This window comes from Marmota monax, unplaced genomic scaffold, assembly GCF_021218885.2.
Source record: "Marmota monax isolate L192 unplaced genomic scaffold, Marmota_monax_Labrador192_F-V1.1 WCK01_AAM20220418_F8-fsc00347, whole genome shotgun sequence".
NCBI classification, from domain to species: domain Eukaryota; kingdom Metazoa; phylum Chordata; class Mammalia; order Rodentia; family Sciuridae; genus Marmota; species Marmota monax.
In genome coordinates, this window is record NW_026694678.1 from 432,320 (window position 1) to 446,275 (window position 13,956).

At 42.0% G+C, this 13,956-nt stretch overlaps 1 protein-coding gene across 2 annotated transcripts in view; it reads left to right on the forward strand.

Moving 5' to 3' along the window:
• The first annotated feature begins 1,245 nt into the window (after positions 1–1,245).
• Positions 1,246–13,956, forward strand: part of Kif13b (kinesin family member 13B) — a 159,423-nt gene continuing 146,712 nt past the window's right edge. For both annotated transcript variants that reach the window (XM_046423328.2, XM_046423329.2), the window contains exon 1: positions 1,246–1,388. In XM_046423328.2, the coding sequence (XP_046279284.1) occupies positions 1,334–1,388 (55 nt within the window). In that variant the 5' untranslated portion in view covers positions 1,246–1,333. The remainder of the gene's footprint in view (positions 1,389–13,956) is intronic.

The following is a 13,956-nucleotide window of genomic DNA, read 5'->3' on the forward strand; positions in this document are numbered from 1 at the left end:
TGAGATGGGGTCTCCCTTCCCAAGTTGCCAAAGCTGGCCTTGAATGTGTGATGCTCTTGCTTCAGCCTCCTGAGCAGCTGAGATTTCAGATATGTGCCACCATACCTGGCTCAGAATTTCTTCCCTTTTACAACTGTTTTTAACCTTTTATAATGGCTCTGCTGTATTGAAGGTCTTTCAACAACAGGACTGTTGGTAAAAGTGCAAGTCTCACCAGCTTTCTGTATTCACTCACCTGCAAAATAGTTGAACTATTTTGAGATATGTATTATCCCTTAAACACACCTAAGAAGCTGTCACAACCTCGCGGGATCCTGGAACACAGTGGGGAGGCAGACTGGAGGGGGTGATGGTGAACTGCAGCCACTTGCCTCTTATAAAGTTGGTTGCTGTTATTCAGTCTCAACCCTGTATTCCAATATGTAGTGCAGGCCCAGTACTACATACTCAAATCTGATTTTTACGTGTTGGCCAATAGGGTTAGGCCAAACAATTCGTGTTTGTAGGCTAGATCTGGCCCATAGGCCACCGGTTAATCTCTGCATGGGCACATAAAGGGCTATTTCAGTTTGGCTTCGTTCACCCATTCACGCAGTAAGTGTTCACTGAGTCTATACTATAGGCTAGGTTACATATCTAAGTAAACCGTTTGGCCTTAAATGTGCCTATTTTAGGAAGTACTTCTATTGCCTCCATCTTACATATGAAAGCACTGAGCAGTCAAATATCATGTCCAAGGTCACACAATTGGGAAATTTGAATTCAGATTGCTTCCACGGATCAAGGTCTCAGTAGGAAGAAAGCTCAAGGTCCAGGCTCAAGACCTTGATAGGAAGGAGAGCCATCACCTGCAGATCTAAGGACAGTAGCACTTCACTAGCCTAGTTCTGCAAAGGAGGCCGGGAGGCCAGTTCAAGCACAGGAATCCTCTGAGCCAGTGTGGAAGTTACGCAGGAAGAGGTTAAGTAGCAGGGTCTCCAACACCGTCCATTCGGCCCTTCGCTTCCCGGCGAGGCACTGGCTTGTCGACCGCCCACGTCTCAATCCCAACTGCGAGGAGAAGCACCGTGAGGAATGGGATCGCGGTCTCAGAAGCTCGCTGACGGACTCCAGCGAGCCACGCGCGGCCGCCGGCCCGCCCCGTCCGCGGGCACTACAGGTCCCGGCATGCCGCGGGGCGCGCCGGTCTCGCGCGGCCACGCCCTCCAGGCCCCGCCCCGCCTCAGGCCCCGCCCCGCCCCGCCCCCGCGGCCCCCTCCCGCCGGGTCAGCCCCGAAGAGTTGCCCGGTGGCCTCGGCAGACGGAAGCCGAGCGAGAGCCCGGCGGCGGCAGGATGGGCGACTCCAAAGTGAAAGTGGCGGTGAGGGTCCGGCCCATGAACCGACGAGGTGAGAGCCCCGCGCGGGCGGCAGGTGCCCGGCGCACCCAAGCCCGGCCGCCGCGGGGGGCCCGCCCGCCCCTGGGGTCGGCGGCGGGCGCGCTCCCCGGGGCCCCGCGCCCGGCGCCCGCTGCCGCGGGACGTCCCTCCCGGGCCCGCGCGCTCCGCGGGGCCCCGCGCCCCGGCCCACCGCGCTCCCGCTGCCCCTTCCGCCCACGCGCCCCGCCCGGCGCCCTTTCGCCCTCTGCCTCCCCGCGGCCCCGCGCCCGCCCGCCCCCCGCCAGCTGTCACCGCGCCCGCGCCCCCGGCCCGCCCCGCGCCCCGGGCAGCCCGCACCCCTCGGCCGCGGCGGGGGACGGCGCCGAGAGTTCGCGGACTCCCCCGGAAGGCTCCCGGCGCTGCCCGGCGCCTCCCCACCTCGGTGCTGAACCTGCGCGCTCCGGCAGAGCTGCCCGGTGCCGTGCCTTGGGCTGGGGTCGAGGGATGCCTTTCTCGGTGTTGGGACGGTTGAGAAGTTTCTGCTTTGGCTTGAAGTCATACCCGTCATCTCTCAACAATAAATAGTTTAGGTGCCAAGATTCTTGTGAAATTGTATCCTTGAGACTTTCTCCTAAGTCTTTAGGGAGGGTAGAGAAGGCAGATAAACCGAGCTCACTTAAATCGTCTTGTGACGTTCAAATGAAGTGAATGAAGCCCAGCTTCAAGTCAGGAGAGGAGGTGGGCTGGGTCTTGCCTTTGATACTTCACCAGCAGCCTGGCTGGGCAGGTTCTTTTAAATGAGATGATATGTTTGAAAACACTTTATAAAAGAAAGGTCTTGTTACTGGGATCACTGTTTCAGTCCCAGGAGATGACTTTGCCATTGATAAGACTCTTGATTAATCAGGATCATTTCCAAGCACCAGAATCAGTTTCCAAGCCCTTTTTAAAAAACAACTTCTGTGTTCAAAATCGAGCGTTTTATTCTACACAGAAAGTTTAAGCTGTTTCCCTTCTCTTTGGTCTTTCCTGTGTATTGAGATACACAGATCAGTCAGTTGACTTTGTTGGTTTGTCCTTCTGTTTGTTGAAAGTTGGTTTCTGTCTCGGAATTGGTTTGTCCCCCTGTCCCTGCTAGGGTTGCTTAAGGCTATCACCTGAGTTTCCCCCTAGGATTCAATTGCCTCAGATTCTCAGCTCCTGCATGGTCTGTTGTCTTTCCACCTCTCAAATTCCTAGCCCTGACAAAATGAAATAACTTTGATGGAACTCTGAAAGTTTTCCAAATCTTCTGTTTTTACATATTCAGGCGTCTTTATTTTAGTTCACTTGAAGTTTATTATCATCACAATGATTAAGAAGAAAAAAAATCCCAAGCCAAATGAAATATCATTTATGTGGGAATTGATTTTGAAAAGGTGGTTTTAGCACATTCTTGAAATTTCCTTCTCTCTCTCTCTCACACACTCACACACACACAAACACAGAGAGAGAGAGAACGACCCCAAAAAACCAAAAAACCACCAACTTGGAAATGTCAGTGCTAGAAAAGAGGCAACTAACCACCACAAAATAACTTAGCTCCATATTTAGAGCCTTTCTCTCTCCCCCACTGTCTTCCCCAAAATAGTTTCACTTTTTTGAGGGGAGTTACTATTCTTTTTATTTTAAATTGTCATGAGTAAGTTGTAATGATGGTTCCATCAGATTTTAAAAAATTTTTTGCTTGTAATTGGACACAATACCTTTATTTTATTTATTTTTATGTGGTGCTGAGGATTGAACCCAGGGCTTCGCACGTGCTAGGCTGAGCCACAACCCCAGCTCGAGATTTTTTTTTTTTTTTTTTTTTTGGTGTACTGGAGATTAAATCCAGTGTGCTTTACCATTGAGCTATATCCCTAGCCCTTTTTATTTTTTATTTTGAAATAGGGTCTCCCTAAGTTGTAGAGGCCTTGAACTTGGGATCCTCCTGCCTCAGCCTCCTGAGACACTGGGAACTATAGGCATGTGCCACCAGGCCTGGCTCAGTGTCTGAGTTTTGAGGAATACATAGAATAATTTTAGCTGTGGGATCAGGAGTTAGTTGTTTCTTTGGTTGAAGTAATTTTTAAAATTAAATGTTTACACATAGGTTCCATGGCTCTATAAATAGAAGTACATTATTTATGGTGATCTGCCCCCCTCAATTCCTTTATCCTGTCTTACCTAGCCTTATCTTTCCTGACGCACATGAACTTCTTTTCAGTGATTCTCACAGATGATTAAGTGTGGTTCTTTTCCTATTTCTTCATGAAGTAATTGCATAAATTTAAAGGTTATCGTGGAATGCAATGTAGAATTTTAAAGTCAGTGATTTTTTTTTTTAAATTGGTGCCTAGAGTTCATATAAAAAAGCTAAAATAAATTATTCCTTTCTAATAATTTTGAAAGAATCATATTACTTTGAACAGTTTTTACTTTTGGGAAAATTAATGTATTAAGTGATAGGATATAATTATGGCATAATGTCCCCTGAAGTCCTGGTTGTTTCTGTCATGGCATATATGGCATATAAATGCAGGAAGCAGCCTGAGAAATCCTAGTGAGGACAGGGATGAGAGTGGGTCACTGATATGGTTTTGCTCTGATACTTGGAATCACATTAGCTATCTTTTGAGGAAAGTTTGAAGATTTCCAGAAACCTTTAGTACATCCTTTTAAGTTCTTCCTGTGATTCAGTGTTGACCCAGTGCTGGTGTTTTGAGTCCTGAGGTGGTGGGTTGGCTTATTTAACATTTTTCATGGAAGTAAGAGCTTCAGCCTTCCTGCTAAACAGTATGTGGGTTTGGAAAACTTAAGTTACCTGAATGTTAAGCATTAAGCCCTAATTCAATAATAGCAAGAGTTGTAATGGCTAATTTGTCAAGAATATTTTTCTAGTTATGCAGTCTAAAATTATACTAACAAAACACAAAATAGAAAAATATTTCCCCCTCTATCCTAACAGCTTTTCTTATTTCCCCCAGTTTGTGCTCACATGTATATGTGATTTGACATAGTTTGAACATTTCAACTCATCTGAAATCTGAAGCTAAACAGCTAAAGAAAAGGGGTAACCTTCTTTTGTCACAAGATCTTGAAGTTCTATTTTCAGGTATTGTTTGTCTTCGCATGTTGTCTTTGAGACTGTGCAGCTCAACAGACAATCTTGTTCTTTCCTGTACCATACAAAACACCTGTCCAACGTTATTAACCAGTCTAATCATTAAATGAGCTGAAAGTTTTACAAGCATAATTGACATTATTAGATGAGTGATACCTTCCAGGAATTTGACGGTTTTTAACTTCAGGTGGTTTAAAAAATATTTAATAGGTAAGTGAGCATTTATTGAGTTCCTCTCAGGTTTCTAGCTGGTATTAAAGTGCCCTTCAATCAAGGGGTTGCTCTTGTTTTAATATATGTAAGACTGACTTCCAAAGTAAATTATATAAAAAATGTTTGGAAAATATATTTGTATAAGTGAGTGAAACTGAAATTGCTCTAGAAATTGAGCCAGAAAGAAAAAGTGAAATGGATTGTTTCAGACGTTAGGGAACATGGGCAATAAATTTATTTCAGTGGGTATTTCAAACAAGTTTACTTTGTGTTTTGCTATACTTGATGTAATAAAAGACACAGAGAAGTATGTAATCATGTCTAGTAGAGTCAGTGCTTCAGTAAATCATGATCTAGTAGCAGTGGAGGAATTGTGATAGCTATTAGAGGTGATGATGATCACACTCACTTAACAAGGAATACTCATTGATGGAAGCACACGTGTAACTGAGTGAATCTACTGGGGTGGCTGTCACCATGTACACGTATGTACAGGAGGGGCCAGAGCTAGAAACATGGAAAATGAAGCTGTTTTGTTAGGGGGATTTTATTTCCTAAAAACTTTTTGGTATTGACTACTATTGTCATATTCAGTTTCTTAGTTTGTTTTATGGTTCATGCCCATGAGAAAATGACTTGTCACATGAAAAGATAAGATTAAAAGGTAAACAACTATAATAGACTGCTAGTTATTAAGTGCAGGTGAGTATAGGTAAGTATAGGAATTTAGAAGACCTAGAGAGCTCTAAGGCCTGGTGACTAGGGAAGATTTCCCCAGGGGAGAGAATTTTGGTTAGAGACTTCAAGGAGGAAGCCTGTGTGTGGAATGGGTGCATGGTGAGGGGGAGGGCCTTCGTTCTCTGAGGAGGAGGTATGGTCTGGGAGCAAAGCACAGAGATAAGAATGAGTTCGGCAAGGTTAGGTAGCAGAGACAAGACTCAGCTGCCTGGAAAGGTCCTGGAAGGTTGGCTGGAGAAGAAGGGTGGAACACAAAGGCTGGGCAAGTGGCAGGCATCCTGGCAGTAGCTAGCCAGGGCAGAAGTCTGGCCCTAGGGTGCTGAGCTGTGTGCTCTGTTTAGCTTTTTGAAGAACTTTGTGCAGACACAGACATGAAGGAGAAAGACTGCCAGATCCCAAAACAAGATTGGAAGCCTGTGTAGATGACTCTCATAGCTGGGTAGGACTTAAAAAGCACGAGGTGAAAACAAAGCCCTGTGATTAAGAAGCTAAAGGGGGTTGGTCAACATCAAGCCAGCAGTCATGGATCGAAAGCCCAGGTAAAACTGAGGGGGTGGGGGAGGCTTAAAGACCAGGTGATGAGTGAAGACAGGGATCCTGTGGGAATGAAGGGGCAGGGAAGGCGTCCTGATGCGGGGTCTGTTGGTGGTTCTTCAGCCTTTTTAGAGAGGTCACTGATAGACGTGGAGCTAAGCATGGCTGTGGGTGCTGGAACAGAAGATGCTTGTTTTTCCGGCTGGTGGTGAGCAGACAGATCTATTACAGCATTGTTTCTACTTTCAACTCAGTGGCCTGAAATTTGGATTTACACACATAGGGCCAGAGGCTTTCTGTGAAGGAACACATTTATAATGTACAATTTTGTTGAAATTGGCGTTAACTTTTACCCCATTACCTCCATAAAGCCTTGAGTAATGGCTGACTTTTCTACCTCTTAAGTTCTGAAGATGGAAGAAACCACTGACAAAACTATTACTCAACGAGATGTCTTGAAGTGTTTATTGAGTGGAAATGGATTTTTTGATCTCAGTGCTTGCTGATCGGTCCCCTTGTTTTCAGCAGAGTGTGTTCTGAAGAACAGTTGGCTAGGATGAGCAGGTGCTCTCTGGAAAAGTATAGGAGATGGGTCCGCAGGAGGCAGATCCATGACAGTGGTGCTGGGCTTTCGCTCTCAGAGCTGTGGGTAGCTTTAGAAAATGCTGTGTGTTAATCCTTCTATTTATTCTGTTGATTGAAGAAAAAAATAAGAGCTACTGTTTTCCCTTTGTTTCCATTTTTTAGGGTGCTAGGGATCAAACCCAGAGGTACAAAACTGCTCTACTACTGATCAAACTCCCAGCCCCAGGAGCTGCTTTCTTGAGATCTTTCTGTTCTCCTCCTCTGCTGGGCCTTGAACCCAAGGCTTCTTACATGTTAAACATGTGCTCTATCATTGAGCTACACCTCTAGTCCGGAGAGCTTTCTATTCTATTTGTGAGCTGCAGTGTTCAGTGTGTGTGTTTTTTCCCCGGTGATACTGGAGATTGAACCTAGGACCTCATGTGCGCTAAGCAAGTGCTCTACTAAGCTACATCCCCAGCCCTTTTTATTTTTGAGATACGGTCTCACTACATTTGCCCAGGCTGGCCACAGCACCTGGCTGAATTCAGGCTTTTTAGACATTATTTTATTCTTCAAACCAGACTTCTAAAGGTAATAGTAGAATTTCTATTTACTGCAATTTCAGAGAGGTTAATTAACATTCCTAGGATTATGAAACCAGTATTTTGGAGCCTTCTGTCAAAGCCTGTGCTTTTATACTCACTGGACGTTAAAATGTTTAAAGAGACCTGGAAGTCCTGAGATGCGCAGGATGCACTAGAAGCATAAGTCATGGTCTTTGACCAGGCGAGCTCACTGTTTTCCTGGTGAGTTCATAAGAACACGTACACAACTTTGTGATGACAGTGAGTATGAAGTAAAGAAATGGAACTAGGATTTGAGAATGGCACAGCAGGCAACACGAGCAGTCCTCCTTGCCTCCAGGTCCCACTGCGGGGCAGGGTGGAGGGGTTCAGGTGGACACCACAGAGAAGTGGGTCTGTGTTGCATCTGAGAAACACTGAGCCTGCGGAGCCACTGCAGAATTTCTGGTTTCGATGACTGGTGAGTGCTGGTGTCATGAACTGAGACCAGAAGACCAGACATATGGGAGAGGCAAGTTTTAGGGTGGAGGGTGGGAAATGATGAGTCCTGCTGGGACACTCAGCAGTCTTTAGTCAGTGCTTACATGCAGCACACTGCCACTGTGAATAAGATACAGCCCGCGCCTGGGAGAAGCTCCACCGCTCGTGGAGTGCCGGGTGCCTGAATGCAGCCGGTGGATGGTCCAAAGGCTGTTGTGTGTGAGTCTGAAGCTAAGGGGCTGGGAGACACATGTGGGACTTAGGAGTCATTTCTGTAGGTAGAAAATAGAACTTCACAGTAAAGCATATGTGAAGCAGGTCACAGAGCTGAGAGACACCAAGGACAATCAGGAGAAAGCAGTGGTTTGGAAGCCCAGGGGGATAAATGAATCCAAGAATGGTCCCTCAGATGTCACAGGAATAGCCAGTGTGTTAACACTGTGGAGTGTCCTTCTCTATTTAGAGAAGGACAGTTTTTGAAATATAGTAGAGAGTAATTCTATAATGGGAAAGTCCTGGAGGGCTTAATTTTCTTAATGAGGTAGCATGTGAGGAAATTAAAAGAGGAATTGGATGAGCGGGGATCTTCAGAGTATTGTGGAGAAATGTGGCTAAGAACTCTAACCATGGTTTATCTGTGAGGGTAGAGGGTTCATTCTTTCAAGTTTTTCTGTTTTTAAAATTCCTTTTTAAATTATATTTTTGAGATGGAGGCTCACTGTGTTGTTCAGGTGACATTGAACTCTTAATTGATGCTCCTGCCTCAGCATCCTGATTAGCTAGATTTATAATCAGGTGCCACCACATCCAGTTCTTCTATTATTAACTATGGTTCACACACCAAAACTATGTTATTTAGTGGCTTTTAGGATATTTCCAGAGCTGTGCAGCCATCACCACTAAGCAATTCCAGAACATTTTCTTCACCCTGAAGAGAACTCTGTGCCCATTAACAGTGTTTTCCATCTCCACCCTACCTCCCTTAGCCTCTGGGAGCCACTAATCTGCTTTCTGTCTCTGGATTTGCCTATTCTGGCGTTTCATATTAATGGAATGATTCAGCCTGTAGACTTTATTATCTGGCTTCTTTCATATACCAGCTCATTTAGGGTCTCTTCATGTTTTAGTATGTATCTTTGCATCATTCTTTTTAAATCTGAATAATATTACCTTATATGGATATGATACATTTTGTTTATCCATTAATCAATTGATGAGTATTTGGTTAGTTTCTACTTCGGGCCACTGTGAATAATGCTGCTATGAACATTTGTGTACAGGTTTTGCGTAGGCATTTTCATTTTCTTTGGTGCATATGTATAGAAGTGGAGTTGCTTAGTTATGTAGTAACTCTAAATTTTGAGGCACTGCTAATCTGTTTTACAAAATGAGTGCACCATTTTACATTCCCAGCAGGAACGTATGAAGGTTCCGACTTCTCTGCATCCTTGTTGGCACTTGTTATTGTTCCTCCCCCCACCCCGCGCCCCCCAATGCTGGGGATTGAACCCAGGGCCTTATGCATGCTAGGCAAGCCCTCTGTCACAGAGCTGCACCCCCAGACCGTTTCTCTTTGATTATTGCCATTCTAGTGGGTGTGAAGTGTATCTTGTTTGATTTGTCTTTCTCTAGTGGATAATAATGTTGAGCACAAATCAGCTGTTTGTGTGTCTTTGGAGAGATTTCTGTTTAAATCCTTTCCTTGGGCTGGGGATGTAGCTCAGTGGTAGAGTGTGTGCTTAGCATGCACAAGGCTCTGGGTTCATTACCTAGGACCTTTCTACTATTGAGTTGTAAGAATTGTTTATATATTCTGGATACCATTCCTTTATCAGATACGTGATTTGTAAACATTTTCTCTAGTTGGTTGATCACCTTTTTACTCTTTGAAGCACAAAATGTGTAATTTTGACAAAGTCCAAATTACTGTTTGTTGCTTATTCTTTTGGTGTTATACCCAAGAAGCCATACTTAACCCAAGGTCATGTATACTTACACTATGTTTTCTTGTAAGAATTTTATGGTTTTAGCTTTTAAATTTGGGTCTTTGATCTGTTTGGAGTTAATTTTTGAGTGTGGTGTGAGGTAGGAGACCACCTTCATTCTTTTGCATGTGGATATCCAGTTGTCCCAGTACCATTTGTTAAAAAGTCTGTTCTTTCCTCCATTGGACTGTCTTGGCACCCTTGTTCAAAATGTGACTCATATTTCCAAGTTATAGTTCTAGACTCTCACTTCCATTTCATTAGTCTCTATATCTATCTTTCTGTCTTTGTAATAGTGCCACATTGTCTTGGTTACTGTTGTTGTCTAGTTAAAGTTTTGATGTTTGGGAGTATGAGTCCTCTGACTTTGATTTTCTTTTTCTTTTGGCAGTTCTGATTCTTTTAAGTTTTTATTTTTAGTTTGCTTTTTTTTGTGGCGCTGGGGATCAAACCCATAACCTTGTATATGCTAGACAAATGCTCTACCATTTAGCTACATCTTCAGCCTTGTCTTACAAGTTTCTAAATAACTATTTCCTAGTCCTCTAGATTGATTAGTTTTTTGAGTGTGCACATTTTGTGTTTGGGGCCATGTAAGATAATTATAATTATTTTCACGCTGTAACCTCTCCTCTGCTATCTGGCACCCCGTGCTGTGTCTTTCTTCATTCCTTCTACCTTTGCATTAGCCATATTAGAGTTCAGTTTTTATTTTACTATTTATTGAATACATACCGTGTTCACTGGTAAAAATATAAAGGGTTGTGCTGGGTTGCAGCTTAGCGGTAGAGAGCTTGCCTAGCGCGTGAGAGGCCAGTTTGGTTTTTTAAATTTAAATTTTAATTAGTTAATTATTATTATTATTATTTTTTTGCCGTACTGGGATTGAACCCAGGGGTGCTCTACCACTGAGCTGCATTCCCATCTCTTTTTTTTTTATTTTGAGATGAGGTCTTGCTAAGTTGCCTGGGCAGATCTTGAACTTTTGATCCTCTTGCCTCAGCCTTCCAAGTTCAATATGCTTTTTACTTACATGGCATCACCTGATTTTTTTTTTTCTTCCCCTGGTTTCAGCAGACTGCAATAAAAAGAGGTGTCTAAAGCAACTGCACATAAAGAAGTATAAATAAACCATATTCCCTATTCTGCCATTATAAGTATTGCATTCTAATTGGTAAAGTAAGATCTTTGTACATGAAATATTAGTGAGTACTTTACTTGAGTGAACATGTGTAAACATATAAAAGTACACATTAAGTGTATACATTAAGTGACTTGAAAATAGGACCCTGTATGGCATGCAAACTTCTTTAATAAAAGAGCAAATTTTATAAATAATTTATTATGTTCCTTATTTATTTATTTATTTATTTTTTGTGGCATTGAGGATTGAACCCAGGGGAGGTTTACCACGGAGCTATATCCCCAGTTTCTTTTAAAATTTTATCTTGAGACTCAGTCTTCCTAAGTTGCTGAGGCTGGCCTGATTCTCCTGCCTTAGCCTCTTGAGTTGCTGGAATTTTAGGTCTGCACCTCATAGAATTAAATTGACCCTAGTGACTTTAAGAGTAAGTAAGTTATAAGTAACTATTAGGAACATGACTGGTAGGTATTATCCTTTCTGGATAATAGATTTGTCTTGGCACTTATTATTGATTTTTTTTGAGAATCATAAAAGCAGTTTACTAAATGGGCAAAACATTTATTTTGTCCAGTCTGTGAATGCTGCATTTCCCCAGATGGAACATGAGTTATGTAAGGGGAGTCTCCCAGGCCCTGCCCAGGTTTTACTATGAGGTCATTGGGGTGCGAGCCATAGGTGATTTGTATAGTGAAGAAAGACTTGTTTCAAATTATTGCTCACTTTTACAGTGTGACTAATATGCAAGCAGAATAAACCAAGTTGTCAGCTGTTGGTTATTTTAATATTTATCAAGAAAAATTTGACTGGAAAGGCATCCTCTTTGGGGGTAGGAGTATGGCCCTTTGATGTTAGTAAGTTAGCCTACCTTTCTGTTTTTCTTTGGACTGATCACATTATTGGTTTTGAGTACTATAAAGCTTGAATGGTTATAAAATAAGCTTATAGTACTACTTAAGATGACTCTGGTATTTAATTAGTTTTCAGACACAGTATTAATTAAATTCCGATCTCATTACTTTAAGCTTCACTATGAATAAATGTGTCCTGTGTTACTTATTATAATAATAAGTTTTTATGCTTTTAAAAATTGTGGCAAAGTACACATAACATTTATAGTTTTAGCCATTTTGAAGTGTAGTTTAGTGGCATTAAGTTTATTTACATTACTGTGTCACCATCACCACCGTCCACACCCAAACTTTTTTCACCTTGCAAAACAGAAACTCCACAGTCATTAGAAACTATTTATATTAAAATGCTTTTCATATATCTGACCCTTGATTTTGCATATACCTGATTCCTTTATTTTCCCCCACTGGCACCCCCATTCTGCTGTCTGTGATCTGACTGTGTTGGGTGCCTCTGTACATGGAATCATGGAGCATTGTTCTTCTTGTGACTGGCTATTTCCTTTAGCCTTGTCTTTGTGCTTCATCCATATGGTAGAATTGCCCCAGAATTTCTTTACTTTTGAAGGTTGAACACTGTTCCCATATGTGTGTTTACCCCATTCTGATTGTTCATTCAGCAGTGGACTTTGGGTTGCTGCCACCTTTGGAAATTGTGAATAGAGCTGCTAAGAACATGGGTGTACTGTAGTGCTATTTTTCTGTTTTTACAAAGACAGTGCATAGCAGCGAGGTTCTTATCTTTTTTAATCTAAGTATTATTCCAAACTAAGAGGAAGATGTTTATCTTTTTATCTTTTGGATTTTTGGTAGGGGTGTATATGTTTTGCTTTTTTTTAAGATTAAATTTAAGACTTTTTAACTATGCTATTTAATTAGTGAATTGCTTTGTAGGGATTATAGAGTAAAAAGTTTTGACTGGACTGTTATATTTAGAATTGTATAGCAATATAATTTAATTCAACCAGCTAATCTCATTTGTGGGTTACACTAGCTGTAGCATTTTATATTAAATTTCTTTTCATATATTTGTTCTTTAAACTCTCTACACATCTCACTTTTTTTGCCTGGGTATGCATCCTAAATGGCCTACCCCTACATGTTCTAAACAATCTTGTGAAAAGCCTTCTCAATAGCTGTCTGCCAATTAACAGAGTAGGGGTGAGAATTTTGTTAAACCCTAAGCTAGTAAAGAAGTGAAGAGAGTTGTTTATATACTTAAAGCCATCGGTGATGGGTGTTAGATGCAGGGGTATTTGTAAGCATTGCCATGTTAGGACAAAGTGAGTTTAGGTTAGATGTATTAGTAATAGGTGAGTCTTTGTATTACATAGAGTTATTCAGAGGTTGGTGCCTTAATTATTTGTTGTACTTGATGTAAATGGCAAGCAGTGGTGTGGAAGAGGGAGGAGCTGTTAGGAAAGATATTGAAGGAAAAGCGTGGATCCCTTCTCAGTTCAAGATCCTTTGAAATGAAGGTAATGCACTATTGTAGGAGAAACTTTGATGAACACCCAGTTTCTTCAGGCATGTATTTTTATGAATCTAAATGTGCAGCTCCTCTGTTGAGACCAAACTCTTGCAAGAAACTATCGACTAACTTTGTGGTAGGTGGTGAGATGGTAGATTCTGAGTCACAGAATTTCCGGACAGTTGATGATACATTTGTGTATAATGTAGATTTGCCTGTAAGAGGCCACCTAATACAGTATGGTCAGAGGTAAGGAAGCAAGGACGAAATTGCAGGTTTGAAAGTTTGCTGCACCGCTGCTGACACTTTCCTGAAGCTTTTCTGTCAGGGGTAGAGGTGACTTAAACACAAAGCATTACTCATAGGATTTAAGGCTAGCTGATCATGGCAGAACATTGTCCCCTTTTAGGAGCCTTTTTTTTTTTTTTACCTAGGTAAAACAGCTCTCAAGTTTTTCTTTAGATTCTCTTTGCCTGAAAATGTGTTGGCCAAAAAACCCAAACAAACCAAAACAACAACAACAACAACAAAAAAAACAGTGACCTTTTTGCATGTCTCAAATAATATATATTTGGTAATAAAAGTAGAATAACTGATATTAGAAAAGTTAGTTGGGGCCAGAAAGAGGAATGTTTTTGTTTTGTTTTGCATTTGTTATGTAAGTTAAAAGGAATTTTTAAAAATTACCCTTACTGACAGTAGAAACACTTTCTAATGAATATGACATTGACATTTGGCCAAGGTTCTTGGAAAATACTAATGACTCCAACATAGTACAGCTCCTTTCTTTTGGCAGTGGAGATGAGATGAACAGAAACAGTTTGATACTT